The sequence below is a fragment of the Marmota monax genome, unplaced genomic scaffold (genome assembly GCF_021218885.2).
Source record: "Marmota monax isolate L192 unplaced genomic scaffold, Marmota_monax_Labrador192_F-V1.1 WCK01_AAM20220418_F8-fsc00430, whole genome shotgun sequence".
In the NCBI taxonomy this organism is placed as follows: Eukaryota; Metazoa; Chordata; class Mammalia; order Rodentia; family Sciuridae; genus Marmota; species Marmota monax.
Genome location: NW_026692005.1, coordinates 315,718 through 334,166, shown reverse-complemented (window position 1 = coordinate 334,166; position 18,449 = coordinate 315,718). Strand labels below are relative to the sequence as shown.

The 18,449-nt window shown below is 43.3% G+C and overlaps 1 protein-coding gene across 13 annotated transcripts in view; it reads right to left on the bottom strand.

Moving 5' to 3' along the window:
• Nucleotides 1-3,485: 3,485 nt before the first annotated feature.
• Nucleotides 3,486-18,449, bottom strand: part of Cobl (cordon-bleu WH2 repeat protein) — a 287,464-nt gene continuing 272,500 nt past the window's right edge. For 12 of the 13 annotated variants that reach the window (XM_046451290.2, XM_058581944.1, XM_058581938.1 and 9 more), the window contains 2 exons: nucleotides 10,335-10,411; nucleotides 3,486-4,853 (listed from right to left, as the gene is read on the bottom strand). In XM_046451290.2, coding sequence (XP_046307246.1) covers nucleotides 10,343-10,411 — 69 coding nt within the window. In that variant the 3' untranslated portion in view covers nucleotides 3,486-4,853; nucleotides 10,335-10,342. The remainder of the gene's footprint in view (nucleotides 4,854-10,334; nucleotides 10,412-18,449) is intronic. The other variant, XM_046451294.2, reaches the window with a different exon arrangement.

Sequence of the window (18,449 nt, the reverse complement as noted above, 5' to 3'; positions counted from 1 at the left end):
ACACAAGGAATGACCCCGGGCTGTAGCCTGAACTACCAAGGTTTTCTGGGCCTGGAAAGTTCTCTCACATGGAAGCTTTCAAGAGTCAAATGGAGGAGTGGAACCCCCCTGGACAACCTGGTCTTTCTGTCCATGCTTCCACCTGTGGAAGAAGGGTTACTAATGTGGTCAGATTGCAGAACTCCATCTGAGCATTCATATGTCACCATACATCCAAAGGTCCTAGTTCTCCCGGGGTTAGCTGATATGGAACTATGCCTGGGATGGACAGAGGTGCTGCATGCTTACCCTCTTCCCTGTGCGCATGCACACACACACGTGTGTGTGTGTGTGTGTGTGTGTGTGTGTAGAGAGAGAGAGAGATGAGGAGAGAGAATGTAGCCACTGACCTCAGAACACAGGAGGAGGCCATCCTGCTAGGCATTGGGTTTGGTGCTGATATTTGTCTTCCTCTTTACCGTTTTTTGTTTCTTTTCTTTTTTGTTGTTTCTGTGAAGAATGGGAGAACTTCACACTCTTTTGTCTCTTTTAAGTTCAAAACCAATTGAGAGATGTAGTCAGACGTTGGTATGATGATCAGTTTATGACATGGCCTAGTATGCTGCCCTCTGCAGAGCAAGTTTCACCCCTGGCACAGGCGTAGCTGCCACCACAGAAGCTACTGTTCTGAGTTAACTCTGGGTCCACGTAAGGAAGGTGATAAAAGATAAGAGGCTAAACCACCGGGAATCTGCCTAACTCAAAGGTGATCAGACACCATCGAAGTAGAAACAACAGGCTGAACACTTGATGACTGGGACAGGTGAAAAAGAAAAAGGTTTTGGTGATGGGGGAGTTGTTTCCTTTGTTATTCTGAGGGGAACACCCAGGAGGTAGGTTGCCCAGAAGGTATGAGCAACAGGGCAAGGGTATTATCTGTCTGGGTCACGGTCACACAGGACAGTGGGCAAAACATAAAAGTGAGAAGTATTGCAGGTAACTGGAATGTCAGACGAGGAGCTTAGGTGGGAGCCTACCTGGGGACATAGATATGGTCACGATTTGTATAACTGGAAGGCTATGATTATGGAAAGATGCCCACAAGGGAACGCTAGGGAAGCCAGCGTTGAAGAGGCAATGTGAAATCCTTCTCCAGGTTGCAAATGATCTAATCTGGGGCATGTGTCATGAATAAACTCCTGTTTTAAGGTGATGAGCAGGTTTTACAAGCTAGATCCATCAGGGAGAGTCTCAACAGCCTTTGCTGTGGTCACCTGCCTTGCAGGGGTTCTGTAAGGACCTATATGGGTTCTCTTCTGGGCATAATGTATAACACAGAGGCAGAGAGAAACTGCCAAGAACCCCAGAGCAGAGGTGAAGGGACCCAGGCTCCAAATCCACTAGCTTCTCCTTGCTTCTTTCATTGAAACTTTATTGACTACCTCATTTGAACCAGGGCAATAAGAGAGAATGTAGAATTTGCTATTCAAACTGGAACATTTGGGGAGAGAGGGAATGCTATTAATAACGATGCTGGTATAATAGGCAGGCCTTTTCCTGTCTCCCGTGCTGAGACTCTTCACTGTGGTCAGGACAGTCAGAGATGAAGAGTGATGTGTGTGTGGGAAAGAGTTAGGGGAGCCTGGGATGAGCATGCAGGGGTGTGGGGAGAGGGCTGACCATGGTGGATACATAGAGCTGCAGGGTCTAGGACAGGGCTGGATTTTCCAGTTGAAGGAGGTGTGTAGTGGAGAGTGCTGGGCATTTTTGGCAGAGGAAATGCTCAAAGAATAAAGGAGGCACAAAGGAGCTCTTAGGATACATGCAGGAAACAGGTGGATTGACTGCGGTAGAGACTGGGAAGCTAGAGGGGGAGATCTAGGCTACGAAGAGTCCTGTGAACGAAGGAAGCAGTTTAGATCTAACTCTGTAGGCAATAGAGAGTCCTGAAGGGTGGCTGCAGAGTGAGAACTGCAGGATTCCCGGACTTGCTTGATCTTCTCGGGCCTCAGTTTGCTCCCCTGCAAGACGGTGTCTTAATGCCACTTGGGTTCACCCAGAGATGAACCAAAAATAGTTTTGAAAACACTCTGGAAAAAGACTAAAGCATGACCCAGAAGGCTCTAAGTATTCCATATTCCACATCCCAAAACCCAAGGGTTCAGCATGGCTTGAGATGCAGATTATAACACAATTTCAACAAAGAATAAATTTACTATAAAGTGGATCCTTTCTCATATGAGCAAAATAAACTAATGGAAGGGGGAGTCCTCTCCTCACCAAGGCCCATTTCTGGGTCTTTCATGTCTGGCACTCTCTTGGTCTTGCTGGAAAGCAAGACTGTTATGAGAAATGGGGCTCCAAGTGTGTGTGAAGACTTGGGGTGGGGCAGAGGTCAGGGAAAACTACATAGTATTTTTGTCTCTTCTCCCATCTTCTACAATAGCCTCCTTCTTTTTTTTTTTTTGTACAGGGGATTGAACTCGGGGCATTCAACCACTGAGTCACATCCCAGCCCTATTTTGTGTTTTATTTGGAGACAGGGTCTCACTGAGTTGCTTAGAGCCTCATTTTTGCGGAGGCTGGCTTTGAACTCGTGATCCTCCTTCAGAGCCGCTGGGATTATGGTTGTGGGCCACCTGCCTGGCCTACAATAGCCTCCTTCTTATTCCTCTAATGCTCCAGGCAAAGTCCTGCCTCAGGGCATTTGCAGTTGTGCTTCTTGCTGCCAGCTGTGTAGGCACCCAAGACTTCCTCTCTTATTTCCTTCAGGTGTTTGCTCAGACGTCTCCTCTCACTGAGGCCTTTCTTCATTATCCTAATTGAATCTTGCATCCCCTTTCTCCTGATGTTTTTTCTCCTCAGTAGTTATCAGCATCTAAATATAAACATCATTTTGCTGAGTTATCTTGTTTGTGGTTTGACTCCTCTGCTGTAATCTACACTCCATGAGGGTGAAGATGCTTGTCTGTTTTCTTATCTGATCAGAGAAGGAGAGCAGACAGCTTTAGCAGCTGGTAAAGTTTGGATGTGGGGTGTCTCCCAAAGGTCCACATGTTAATGGTTGGCCCCTAGCCTGTGCTGCTACTGGGGAGGTTCAACTTTTAAGGTTTGGTGCCTGGTAGAAGGAAGTTAGGTCAGTAGGGATGTGCTCTTGAAGAGGCTATTGAGATCCCAGCCCCTTCCTCTCTCTTTGCTCATCTCTGGGCACCATGAGGTGAAGAGGCTTCCTCTGCCATGTGCTCCCATCATGATGTACTATACTGCCATAGACCCAAAGTAATAGGGCCCCATGATCGTGTATTAAAATATCTGAAACCATGAGCCAAGACAAACCCTTCCTCATATATATGAGTTCTTTATCTCAGGCATTTTGTCACAGCAATAGAAAGCTGACTAATATAGTAGCTGAAAATATTTGTTGATGGAATGAATGAGTCCTTTCTTCACATTTTGCAGGTGGGGGTATCCAAACACATAGCAGTATGAAATTCACAAAACAGAGCTATGATTTGATTTTTGTTTATTTGTGGCACTAAAAGAAATAGTGGACAGCTGTGACTAAGAGCAATTGGCTGGTAGCTCTTTCCTCACTGAGAAAGTTTAGCAACATTAATCAGACAACGCAAAGTTCCCATTCTACCTGATGCCTGGATCTGAAATAGTTATGAAACATTAAAATGATTTCATCATATTTTGTTTTTTTCACTAAGAGATTTTATTTCATGAACTCCTCTTGATATCTATTACTCTCTTGTTTTCCTTCATTTAACAAAACATTTTAGAGATATAGGTGAAAAATTACGGCTGTGGTTAAACTTTCTTATAAATACTGGTGACTGAGCACCTTGTGCTGCAAGAGGACTATAATATAATACAAGGACAGCTACTGAACTGTTGGGAAAAGCATCAGGATCACATCCAAATCATTAAAACAGAAACACAACTTTGACCCAAACTGTGACACATAGGTACCTAACAGCCTCACTCCTGGGTGCTCTGCAGGATTTCAGAAGGTTCCCAGCCACTTCACCAGGCTCCATACTCAGGTCCCTGTGGAGCAGCCTGCTGTACTTCATAGCCTGCCAGGGAACGTCTGTCCACATGGGGCACTGACCATCCCTCCAACACCATCCTGATACCTTCTATCTACTACTTTGAGGGCCCAGAAATGCCCTCTCCACACAAGTAAGATTGTTAGTTTAGTGGAAGTTGTCGATTTTTTAAAATCTTAGTTGCTCCAATCACAGCCCAAGACCTTCTATGAAGTATTAGCCTCAAAAACTTGAGGAATAAAAATTGAATCGTTTTATTACCCAACATGAATTGTCTTTGGAAAAGCCTCCCAATTCTCTTTTTACTCCCTAAATGCATAGCATCATGTGGCATATAACATTCAGATTGTTTCTCTTGATTTACGGATTTTTCCCCCTAAAATTCAAAAGATTTTAAACAATTCAATAATTTTTAACTGTCTATATGTGGTCAAAGTCTCCAAGGTCCAAAATCAATCTAAGCCATGATTCTTTTCACTGTGCTCATAAATATAATTAAGCGTGAGTGCTGGGCTCCAGCATTTATATTCCCATTAACCTGCCAACAAGAATAGTTTATTGGCAACTTTAAGTATTCAGAGGCAAAACACATTTCCTTGGCACACAAGCCGCATAGCAAAGCAGCATTTTCTCCTCCTTTGAACCATTATGCAGGAACACTGAAAATCAACTGCACGCATTTTGGCCTGTAGACAAGAAAATAACACCAAATCTTGAGGTTCCTTGTCACGTGGAGTCCTTGAGTGATGATTGGGGGTGTCTTATAGGTGAGTTTCTGCAATTCTGACTTTTACCAGTGATTCACACGAGCAAGGGCACCTGCAAAGAGGATAGATGTATGGTTATTCAGGATCTGTGGATAAGCTGAGGCTCTAGACCGATGCTCAAGGACCCGTGTTCCTAACTGTCCTTGTAAACAGTGCTCGTGAAACACGCTGAGACCTTTTACACTGACATCCATGATGCAATCTTTTTAAAATAAAAATATGCCTGAAAGCTTTCTGTTTTTTTTTCTCTTTTAAATTTTTTTATTTATATATGACAGCGGAATGCATTATAATTCTTATTACACATATACAGCACAATTTTTCATATCTCTGGCTGTATACACAGTATATTCACACAAATTTGTATCTTCATACATGTACTCTGGATAATAATGATCATCACATTTCACCATCATTTCTAACCCATGCCCCCTCCTTTCCCCTCCAACCCCTCTACCCTGTCTAGAGTTTGTCTATTCCTCCCATGCTTCCTTTCTCTATCCCACTATGAATCAGCCTCTTTATATCAAAGAAAACATTCAGTATTTGTTTTTTTGGGATTAGCTAACTTCACTTAGCATTATCTTCTCTAACTCCATCCATTTTTACCTGCAAATGCCATGATTTAATTCTCTTTTATTGCTGAGTAATATTCCATTGTGTATATATGCCACATTTTTTAATCCATTCATCTATTGAAGGGCATCTAGGTTGGTTCCACAGTTTAGCTATTGTGAACTGTGCTACTATAAACATTGATGTGGCTGTGTCCCTGTAGTATGTTGTTTTTCAGTTCTCTGGGTACAGACTGAGGAGAGGGATAGCTGGGTCAAATGGTAGCTCCATTCCCAGTTTTCTAAGAAATCTCCATACTGCTTTCCATATTGGCTACACCAATTTGCAGTCCCACCTGCAGCAGTGTATGAGTGTACTTTCCCCCCCAAAATCCTCGCCAACTTATTGTTGTTTGTATGCATAATAGCTGCCATTCTGACTGGAGAGGAAATCTTCGAGTAGTTTTTTATTTGCATTTCTCTAACTGCTAGAGATGATGAACATTTTTTCATATATTTGTTGATTGACTGAATACCCTCTTCTGAGAAGTGTCTGTTCAGATCCTTGGCCCATTTAATGATTGGTTATTTGGTTTTTTGGTGTTTAGTTTTTTGAGTTCTTTATATACCCTAGAGATTAGTGCTCTATCTGATGTGTGAGGGGTAAAGATTTGCTCCCAAGATATAGGCTCTCTTCTCACCTCACAGATTGTTTCTTTTGTTGAGAAGAAGCTTTTTAGTTTGAGTCCATCCCATTTATTGATTCAATGACTTTTTATTGCATTCAAGAAAAAGAAGAAACTGCTGGGGAATCTGGATATATTTGCAGGTTGCTGTCATTCTCCCAGGCTGCGTGCTGTCTCTGTCCCTCCCACCAGTTCCTCCAGCCTGTTTTTCAGTTCTTTGGGTATAGACTGAGGAGAGAGATAGCTGGGTCAAATGGTAGCTCCATTCCCAATTTTCTAAGAAATCTCCATACTGCTTTCCATATTGGCTACACCAAATTGTGGTCCCATCTGCAGCAGTATATGAGTGTGCCTTAGGACACTGTACAATGGTGTCCTAATGGTTTGTCTCTCATGGCTGGAAGCAGGGCTCTCTGAGGCAGGAATCAAGATGGCCTCACCACTCTATCCCCAGCACATGGATATCTGAGTGAGCAAACGTTTGTGGAGTGAGTGAATGAATCAATGGGAACACACAAGTTCCTGTAACACTTGATGAAAAAAAAAATTTCAACTGTTAGTTCAGCCAGGAGTCCTCCTGTGATAACCCAACCAAAAGCTAGATTCCTGGGCTTCTGAAGGAAATAAGTTTAGTACTTCTAAAGGCAAAAATTAAACCATATTTTCAAGTAAATAAATGGATTCATGTGAAAAGACACTGGATCTCTTGCTCTTTCACTGAGTTCGACACATTCTAAGTTGAACTGTACTATAACTTGGGCCACTGCATTTCACTTCTTCAGTGTGCCAAGTGAAGCAAATATTCAAGGATGCAAATAGATTTCTCTTAATATGAATGACCACTGCCACCGCAACAGTACCCGGGATATTTCCTGTGTGCTTCCCATGTGATGAATGCCATTGTGAGCACTGTACAAATCCTATGAATATCAGCTCAACTTAATAAATGATGCATTATTTCCACTGTTAGGGGTATTGTCACTAACATAAAGATGACAAAATTGAAATCTAGGGAGGGCAATTTGCTTCTAATCAAGTGCTTATAAGTAGTGACTCACAGGCCACCCAAATAGAGAGCAGGGGCCCTCTGCCCACTCACTCACACACCTCAAATGCCTCTTGTATTCACAAGGCCCACTAGCCCTCTGACCTCTCAGCTCCATCAGCACCACCTCCACATTCAGTGGTCCCCGCCTCCCTGGGCAGCCTTTTGATGAAGCTTAAGATGAGGTATGTGGTAGCAGCCCATATAATAGCTAGCATTTCTGAAGCATCTTTGCTCCAGGCATTGAGCCACCCCTGTACACACTCTCCTTCATTTTGTCCCTCACAATAGTCTTAACAGGAAAAAATGAAGCCCAAAGGCCCTGAAAACCTGGGAGGGGTATGCAGATAGGCCAGTGTCTATCTGACACTGATGGCAGCTGTGCCCACTTTCCAACATCTCCACACAGCTCTCTGCTCTCGTTTCCCACTCTGGGTCCTTCTTCCAGGACACTCCAATACCACAGCTTTAATGACTACCTGTAGGAACACAAGGGCTCTGCTCTCACTATCCACTCTCCTGGAGGTTTCCTGAAGATCCTACTCTCTTAACAACAGCAATGTCATGGGTTGCATGTTTGTGCTGCCTTTGCCTTTCCCCCCAAATCCATCTGTTGAGATTCTCACTCCCAGGGCAATGGGATAGCAGGTGGGGCCTCTGGGAGGTGAGGAGGTCAGGTCAGGAGGATGGAGCCCTCATGAATGGAATTAGTGCCCTGACAACTGAGGATGGAGGAAGCTCATTCCCACCTCCACCATTATACTCTTCTACCAAAAGAAGCTACCCTCAGTGAGGAAGTGGATACTTGCTGAACTCTGGATCTGCAGCACCTCCATCCTGAACTCTCAGCGTCCAGGCCCATGAGCAGTTGTGTCTGTTGTGTATAAACCACCCAGCCTGGCATTTTCTCATAGCAGTCTGAATGGACCAAGATGGAGAGGCATCACCTTTACTTCCAGTCCTACAGCTTCACTCTTCTCTATATTCCATAAGTACTTACTGGGGCACAGACTTTAGGGTTGGTGCTGAGGAGTCATGAACAAGGTGGGTGTGCATGGTCCTCTGCCCTCCCAGGATGATACTCTAATGGGAAAATGTGCAAATGACAATCCTGTGGGAATGAGTGATGTGCAGGGGAGGCAGAGGTAGTGAGACACTTAGTAGGAACGGATGTCCCTGGCTTTGGGGTCAAGAAAATATTTCCTATAGGAATGACATTTAATTGAACAGCTGTGAGACACACAAATGGGAATTGGCAAGTGGCATTTATGGCAGAAGCAAAAACATGTGCAAAGACCCTGGGGTAAGAAGGATGAAGGCTGGGAGAGGTCAGCAGAGATTTGGTTGTGCAGGGAGGTCCTGTCATGGTACCTGCACTTTGTGCTGGAGAAGAAAGAGCCACCAAAAGTAGGGGAGGGACACTACTGCATTTGCTTGTGGTTGGGGTATGGGGTCAGGGCAGGGAGCCCCAACAGGAAGCTGTGGCCACAATGCACACTGAAGATGGACTCAAGATTTTTGGTGGGAACAAAGTGGGGAGAAGGGCAAAGGTCAAGGGGTACAATGGCCAGGGCTTAGCCTGTGCCCAGAGCAAGTAGATGCTTGACAGAGATGTGGCATAAGGGGAGGTGGACCATGGTTGTGAAGCACGGGGTGAAGAGTGTGGGGGGAGCAGGGCACTGAGGCAGATGGTTCAATTCTGAACCTGCTGAGCTTGAGCCTGTGGGCCACATAGTATGAATGTCAGGGAAGGGCTGAAGACATGGGTATAAGGCATAGCCCAGGACCAACTGATTGGGGATAGAGAACTTGGGGTCACTGGCATCCAGGTGGTGATGAGAGTCACAGTGGAAGAAGGGTATTTCTGGAGTGGTGAGTAGATCCAGAAGAGAAAGAGGCCAAAGGATCAACTCCAGGGCTATAAATAGGATGGACAGAGGAGCCTGTGCCCATGGAGAACACATGTCCAGAGAGGAGGACAAGCATAAGGGGCCCTAATCATCGCCTAAAAGCCCCACCTCTGAACTTTGCTGCACTGGGGATCATGTTTTCTAAACACAAGTTTTCTGGGGTGCATTTCAGATCTAAACCATAACAACGAAAGAATCATACAGGTTTGAGTTCCATAAGGTTAACTAAGAATGGGAAACGAAGACTTTAGGCTTGCTTGCTTGCTTGCTTGCTTCCTTCCTTCCTCCTCCCTCCTTTCCCTCCTCATTCCTTCTTTCCTTCCCTTCCTCCCTCCCTTCCTTCCTTCCTGGCCTGACTGCAATGGCTGGAACTTTCATCAGTGTGCTGAACAGAATCAGTGAGAGATGGACATTCTTACTTTGTTTTTGTTCTTGGGGAAAATATTCATTCTTCCACTGTGAACTGTGAGGTCAGCTGTCAGTTTTTCCTTGATGCCCTTTATCAGACTGAGCAAGTTCCTTTCTCTTCTACTTTATAGAGTTTTTATCAGAATGGATGATGAATTTTACCAAATACTTTTAATGTGTATATTGAAATAATCATATGACTTTTTATGTTTTTTAGTTTTTAGTTTGTTAATGTGGGGAATTATTTTTAAATGTTAACCAACCTTGCATTCTTGGGATAAGTCCCTCTTGGCCATCATATATTATCCTTTTTATATACTGTTTTCTTCATGTAATATCTTTGGTTTTGGAATCAATAGTAGTGGCTTAATAGAGTAAGTTGGGAAGTCCTTTTTCATATTCAATTTTAAGAAAGAATTTATACAGTAGTTTGGGTGTATGTTTGTGAACTCCTCATTGAAGTCATCTGGGCCTGCAAAGTTGTGTTTGTGTGTGTGTGTGAGAGAGAGAAAGAGAGATAGCACATGTCCATGTGTTGTGCATATGTGGATTTCTAATTTAAAATTAAACTTAAAAATTTCTTTAACAGATACAGAGGTATTCAAATTATGTATATCTTCTTACATGAGCTTTGTGTTTAACAGTTTTTGTTGTTTGCAGTTTGTTCATTGCATGAAGTTGGTCACATTTTCCTTATGATGATATTCTCTATTTAATATTGGTAGAATTGATAGTGATATTATGCCTCTCCTTCCTGATATTGCCAAATTGTCTCCGTTTTTTTCCTGCTAAGTCTGGCTACAGGTATATCAATTTTATTGGTTTTGTTAAAGAACAAGCTGTTGGTTTAATTGATTTTTCTTTATTACTTTTCTCTTTTTATTGCATTGATTTCTGCTGACCTTTACTACTTATTTTTTTTCTGCTTACCTTGGATTTTAGTTTTGCTCTTCTTTCTCTAGTTTCTGAAGGTGATGGTGAGGTCCCTCCCAGGAGACTTCTCTTTCCTAATGGAACAATGTAAGACTATGGAATTTTCATTACATACATCTTATATTGTGTTCAAGTTTACATTCACTTCAAAATACTCTTTCTATTTTCCCTTTGATCCTTTTATTTTACCTGTGGATAATTTAAATCTGTGTTACTTCAATGTTTGGGAATCTTCTTGAGATGGTTTTGTTACTAATTTCAAATTTAATCCTGTTTTAGTCACAGAATATACTTATTTGTATACTTTAAATAGAGTTATATTAACTGTTTAAATATCCTCATCTGCCAATTCAAACACCTGCGTTAATTTTACGGCAGTTCTAATTCATTTTCAATCTATCAGGTTTCATATTATATTGCTCCTGTGCATGCCCGATCATTCCTGAATGGATGTCAGACATGGTACATGCCTTGCTGGGTACTGGGTGATTTTATATTCCTATGAATATTCCTGAGCTTTGTCTGGGATGCAGTTTATTAGGACATAGTTGGGTAATTTCAGGTGTTGTTTTTAAGATCTGGGGGGGCAGCACAGGAGCCAGGTAAACTACTGAGGCAAGACCCTTCTGAGTTTTCTACCCAATGCCCAAGCATTGACATCTTCTCATCTGGATGGTGAAAACAGGTACTATTCTCAGACTGTGTGAGCTCTAGATACTGCCCTAGTTAATCCTACTTGCCGGTTCTATTCCCTCACTTGCATGGGATGATGAGTGATCCACGGAGTCTTCCAGAGGGGCCTCTGGAGGCTTCTGGAACCCTGTCTTGGTGCTATGGTGTCCTCCTCAGTATCTACTCTGCCCACCTCAGCTCTCCTGGCCTTGGCAGACTCTGGCACTGCTCCTCAGTCAGGGAGCTTGTGGATCTCTGTCTGGGTTCCCCTGACTGCACCACAGCATAGGCAGGAAGGAGAGGGACTCACAGGCCTTGCCCCTTTGCTTCATGTCTCTCACGGATCAGTGCTCCATCATTACTGGAAATGATGTTCAGCAACCTAAAGATCATGTTTTGTCTGGATGTTTGGTTGTTTCAGGTAGGACTGGAAATCCAATCACTGAAACTATATTTGGGCCACTTGCTGAAGCTCCCTGGGGATTCTTGTTAAGCAGGTGAGAACTGAACATATTAAAAAACTTTGTTTTGTCCCTATTTTTGCTTTGAAACTGTCAGCAGCATTAAATGGTCCACATTCACTGCTCTGGGTTAGCTGAGTATCTTCTAATGCCACCAGATCTTCCCTTTTCCAACATCTTACGTACAGCTGTGCTATCAATCTCTCCCTTCATCCAGATGGTATAAGTGACCTAATCACTCCAAAATATCTGTGTGTGCATGCATAGCTATACATACACACATATATACATCCTGAATCTAGAAATTCTATATAACTAGTTCTGTTTCAGCTTTATTCTTCTAATATTTATCCAAAACCAAACTCAAAACTCATCAGGGATATTGAATGTTCAAATGAGTTTCAAGCTACTCACATGTGACCCACAATATGTGTACATTCCACTGAATGTGCATTCTATCTGAAAAACAACCATAAAAAATAAACTCCAGTAACATGCATATTACATTTTTAGCTGTGATACATACTGATATTGGCAATGCATTTTGAATGCATAAAAAACAAAATTCCATTTGGATGGTAGAAAGATAGATAGGTGGACAGATCTAATATCAAACAAATACAGAAAGATATCATCATAAGCCCTTGGGGGTAGGTGTAAGGGTGTTTACTGTACAATTATCTCAATTTTTAAATATCCTTGACATTTTTCATAATAAAATGAGAGAAATGATCTTTTATAAAATGAGAAAAAAATCAGGGCTTGTTAAAACTTAATTTATCAAAAGTCATAGGAACAAATGGCTGTGAGGCCTAGGTAGATTTCCTAGCCAATCTACCAGCTGACTTTGTACACTAGAAAACACAAATTATTCCTGGATTTAAAATAAGAATGTGTAGAAGTATTAATAGTGAGTACACACTTTGGAGTGTGGATTTTCATCTTGGCTGGTTGTGTCTAGAGAATTGCTCACCCACTCTCATCTTTTCCTTCTTTCACTGGTAAAATAGGAATGCTAGCCAAATTATAGAATTCCAAAAGAGTGGCTGAGATCATCTGCATAGGGTCCTCAGCACAAGGATTTTGCAATACCTTCACTATATCATTTCATCAAGCTTGCAGTTTTAGCCAGCCTCCCATTAATGTAACAGAATACCTGAGATAAGTCAATTCATAAGAAAAAGGTTTAGTTTGGTCCACAGTTTTAGAGGTTTCCCGTGACTGGATTGCTCCATGGTTTGGGGCCTGTGGTGACACATTGTGGTGGGAGTATGTGGCAGATAAAACTCAAACCCATTCACCTCATGGCAAGAAAGTAAACAAGAAAGTGGAAAGGGCTGGGAATATCCCTTTTGAGCACCCACCCGCAATGACTGGAAGACCTCCCACTAGGCCTCACCTCTCAAAGTTATGTGCCCCCCCGCCATAGCACCATGAGCTGGGGACTAACCCTTTTAAAACATGGGCCTTTGGGGGATACCCCAGACCCAACCTACAGCAAGTAGCCAGAGGATAGGTTTAGTGAACCTATAATGAAGTTTTGGAGATAGGGCTGCAGAGATGCTTGAGCATCTCTGGTTCATCTAACATCCAGCACAGGCAGCTAATTCTCTTTTGGGATGCTCTCCCACCTTGCCAAGGAAAATCTCTCTGAGCCTGTAACTGGCAGGACAGGCCCAAGAGGGAAACTAAGGGGCAAGTCAGTGAAGCAAGGAGGGACTGATCAACCTCTGCTCTCAAGGCAGCAGCCCTGCTAGGACTGGCCTAGCAGTCCAAGTATCAGCACCAGGATACTTACATATCAGCACCAGGCTGGGAATGACCAGCAAAGGGTGTGCACAAAGGAAAGAGGAATGTACCTGTTCCTGAAGGAGGCCATGCTGCAAAGCAGAGCTCGGAAGTGTTCCCTGGCTTCCCACACATTTCAGGCTTTCTAAAAGATTCTCTCTTTATTTGAGTTGAACAAAGAGAAAATTGGTGAAGGGTCAAGGCTTGCCAAGTGAGGCCCACAAAGAAAGCTGTAAAAATATTCCAATTTTGTTTACTTCTTTGCTGACTAAGGAGAATAATCTTTATGTGGGTAAAAGGTAATATGAACAATGATGATAGGGAAATGGTGCTGAGGAGAATAGAGAAGTCTCTAAGATAGCATTCAAACTCTCTAGCTAAATTCCTCCCTTCCAGCTTGGGTGGAGAGGTCCAAGGCACTGAAAAACTCACATGGAAGCCTGCTACGCAGCACTGGCTGGCTCTGGAGGATGCAAATGGAGCCTGTGATAGAAACCTGGAAATGTACAAATCTTGTCTTATTTTCCAAAAGGAAAAGAAGGTGGATTCTTAAAGCTTGAAGTGGATTCCTGGCATCATTGTATAATGATTATGAAATAGAGGAGTTATGAGCACATGGACAGCAAGTTGTACTAGGACAGCCAGGAAGCATGGTGTACAATGAATGAATCTCTCTCTCCTCCCAATAAATAATTACTGAGTTCTTACTCTGTGCCAGGAACTACAGAAGGTGCTGACTATTCAATGGGCAAGACTCACAGAGCCTATGCCATGGAAGGAGAGGTGCACATTCAACAAAAGTTACACCAGTTGTTAGAGAAATCAGAGCTGTGATTTGCATTATGAAGGAAAAACTATGTGATGTTGTAATGGGAAGCTTAATCAGTTTGGGGAAGAAGAAAGGTTTGCTGAGGACTGGGTAAATATGGAAATATGAAGAATGAGTAGGAGTTTGCTGGTAAAGTGTGGGGATGTGGGGAGTGGTGTCTGTGAAGGCCCTTGGTGTGTCGGGGGCAGTCACTGTATTCAGTGGTCTCATGAGAAGCTTTCCCACCACCTTTCCTCTTGTAGTAAGGATAGGCATCTTGGAACACTGTCACAAAAAGAACGATTCTGCATAAAGAAGTGAGCAAGGACAAAATTGACCCCCTGTACCTTGATACCCTTCCAACTCAACCAGAACACAATAAAGGCTTACATAATGAGTTTCCAAACCCAGTGTGTGACACAGCTGTACTTATGAGTCTGTTTGTGTCCTGACATAAATCATTATTCCTTAGTCCCAGAACTTGGAGTTCTCTAGCCACTTGTGATAGTGCTGAGGCTTAGAAGGAAGGAGAGCTGTTGCTGCTTCTCATTCCTGGCTCAGGGCCTCCTGATAGTGTCATACCTCTAATCGTTACTCACAGGGACTATGGTCAAGGCCAAGTGGTGTGATGTGTGCATGTCTGCATCCATTAATTCCTGCAGTGAGAAAATGGGCACCTGTGGGGGCCCCCACTGTGAGACTGGAACTTGGCATGGCTCCATGGGGCATTTCCCAAGGCAGTCAGGAGCTGATAAGATGTCTGGATGCTGTGGCAGCACTGACCTGGGGAAGGGTTAGGATTAGTCATTGAGGACATCTACACCCTACGCCCATCTGTCAACTGGAAACTACATCCTCGCCTTCCAGGAAGGTCACCAGTTGGGGCTCGCACAGCTCCTCTGTGAGACAAAAGACAAAACATGTCGGCAGAAAGATATGGAATTTTTTACCAAGTCCATACCTTCTGGAAATTTTCTCAGGTCAACCACAAACCCTGCCCAGAAACATGCAAACACTCTCTATGGGTCTTTCTCTGGCTGAGAACTTCTGCAGGCACAATGATGCTTCACTCATCTTTCTATGGACCCTGGTAGGTTCACTGAAAAGGCTTATGGAATGAGTGCTGGACAGACCCATGTGTTACATCTAAACACAGATTTAGAGGGTACTCGGTGCATATTCCAGGCCCTCTGAAATGATACATGTAAAGCAGATGGGCAAAGACACACAGACACACAGCTTTACCACTGATGTGTATGACGGGAAGAAAGAACTGTATGTGGAGGTGGGTATGTACTTAATATCATCTTTGGTAAGGGTGGACATTCTGTGAAGAAGCAAGAGCAGGTTATAACAAAGGTGTGCATGCCCCTTTGTAAGCTGGAGGAAACCCAGACAGCTGGGGACTTCTCTGACAGCCACAAACAGAGGTAGAGACACTGCTCAATTCACACTGTTAAGGCGGATGTCATTTCAATTATCTTGAAAACTGACAAACTCGTTTTTAAGGTAATCATTCTTTCTCCATCAAATGTACTCTTCTATGTTTTACCATAGGCAGCATTACTGCCTATGCCTATATGAATTACAGGCAGGGTGACCAAATGTTGCATCTGGGACCATCAGGTTTTTAGTGCTGAAAGTTCCACATCCCAGGAGACATCGCTAGGGTGACTAGGAACCCTGGTTAAAAGGAGAAGGTAGCATTGCAAAGGGAGGAGGGGAGCCTGCAGACATGCACTGCAGCCCTCAAAACTGCCTTGATAAGGCCAGACCCAGGAGGCTCACCCAGCAAAGCCTGCTCAAGAGCCCCCACTAACACCTAAAGAGAAGAAGGAAATTCTGCTCAGACCAACTGTCTAGGGAGAGCTCAAACCCACACTGGACGGATATGGATGTCTTTATGTTTACTGCAGTTTCCTCAAGGTTAGCAAAACTTCAAAAGCCCAAACAGGTAAAAGGAAGCTAAAGAAACAATAAGAGGCAAAGTTCAAAAGATGTGATGCCCAAGGGCTATAAAACATACCACAGTATTTTTGCTTCAAAGACAACATAAACCTTCATGGCCCATGCATAGCAGGAAAGTGCCATCTAACCAGCTTGTTAGAAAAATTACAAGTCATTGCCCGAACTGAAAATGTTTCCCTGATGACATGGTCTACTGTTCAACAACAATGATCCAATGGGGCAAGCCCCCAGGACACAAAGGCAAGTAAATATTGGATTCAAGGGAATCCAACATGGTCTCTGGTGAGGCCAAGTTGGTCCAGTGGCAGCTGTGTACCCCTGAGAGAGGCTGAAAAGGGGTGGCTTAGGTGGAGGGGCCACCCCATTCTTGGCCTGCTCAGCCACATTTTCTTCAGCAGGTTTTATGTGATGAAATATGCAGAAGGAAGAGAAGATCCCAGGTCATTCAGGTATAGTAGTGATAGAGTGACACTCACCCCTGTCACTCAGGGCCTAGCTTTCAGACTGAGAGCAACTTGTAAACTTCTTAGAGCATCCAAATCTCAGAAGTGTCATAAAAATATTTACTGACCAGAACTTTCCAGGGTGGACATGGTGGGCCGCATCCAAGAAATAATCAAAACTTCTGAATGCCATTTAAGTAGCTGACAGAAAGCTGAGACTGTGCTAGAAATGACTGACTGGTCTCACACTCCAGCCAGGATGTTCCAGCCATGGTGACCTTTTCTCCAAGCATGACTGGGGCTCACGCCACCCAGCTTCTTCCTAGTCCCTAAGTGTGGGACTGGCCTTGTCTAGTCTGGGCCCTTCTCATCTCCTGTCTTTTCATCTCTCCCTACTTTCTTTCTCACAGCACAATTTCCTCTGTTCTTTTAGACTATTCCCCAGCATGTGTTTTCTTTCTGGAAAGCATTCTCAGAGAAAGAAGATGTATGTTTAAATTTGTAGCCCACCAACTGCTAGTTATGACCCCAAGCAAGTCTTCACCCTCTCTGGGACCAGGACCCTCATGACCCCAGCAGGATGGAAAAAACAATTTCTATTTTGAAAAGCTTAAAAAAAATCAGACAGAAATGATGTATATGAACTAACAAGAACAGTGTGTGGTCACAGAGAGAAGAGGAGACACATCCTAAGACCCCTGATAGATGCCTGAAACTGCATCTAATGTAGTACTGAACCTTACATGCATACTTATTATGCATACTTACGGCAAAGTTTGACTTATACATTATGTACAGGGAACAATTGAAAATAACAGTAATAAAATAGAGCAATTATAACAATATACTATTGAACAAGTCATTTAAAACTTATGAACTGCTTATTTCTGGAATTTCCCATTTAATATTTTTAATCCTGGTTTACTGTGATGAACTGAAAGTGTGGGAAGCAAAACCACAGATAAAGGACAACTACTCTAATTCTACTCAGTGTTATTCAAAGTAGATCAAAAGCTTCAATGGGATATTCTGATAATTATCTCAAATCTTAATGTAAAGTCACATGGTAAACATTTAAAAATGGCAGATGTGTTGGTTGAAACTTCCAAAAAAAACTTGATTCAGGATGTAGCTGTCTCAATGTGAAGTTCATGTTGAGAAATATGATTTTTAAAACTCAGATTATGTGCCCTGGGGTCAGCCAGACCCTTGGAGCTGGTTCCAAATGCATCACTCACTTTGGACTTTTCCAGGGAGCCTTAGAAACAACAGCCCTTAAAATCTGTCAGAGGACATCCCAGGGCCTCTTTTACATCTTTATCAGAACTTATGCAGTCTAATTTTTATCATCCCTTTGTTACCCTTCACTACATTTCCTTTACTTCTCTGTCATTGTAAATAAGCATGTGAGGTCATTGATGCATATATCCCATAGAAGAGGGAAGCACAAAGCACAAATAAACTCAGAAAGCCCTGAATTATTTTTAACTTTTCCCCCTTCTGAGGAGATGGCATGAGATTTGGGATGTTTCACTGCCATTCAGTTAAGGATGTGTTTCCCCAGTATCCTGAGGTGAGGTGTGCTTCCATTGAAGACTGACTGGCCTCCTGGACAGATGATGGCTTGTGTCCCTAATCAGGGCCAGACATACACTGGCATGAATGCCTCACACTCAAATCAGGATGAGCCCTGGGGAACTGACCTGAGAGCTGGCACAAATGCCATCTGGGGGACATGGAAAGCCACAGTCTTTGGGCATCGAGGCAGCTCTTGAACAGGGAAACAGAGCTGAGACCTCTGAGCACCCACAGAGCCCTAATCAAGGAGGGACAGCCTTTACAGCCATGTTGCCTGGGCAGTCCTCTCCTCTGTCTCCTCAGGTTCCTATGTGTGAAATAAGTGGAGAAGTCTGCCTTGTTAATGGCCACAGCAGTGCAAGTGGCCCACATCCTATTTTCTGAGTGACCTGCT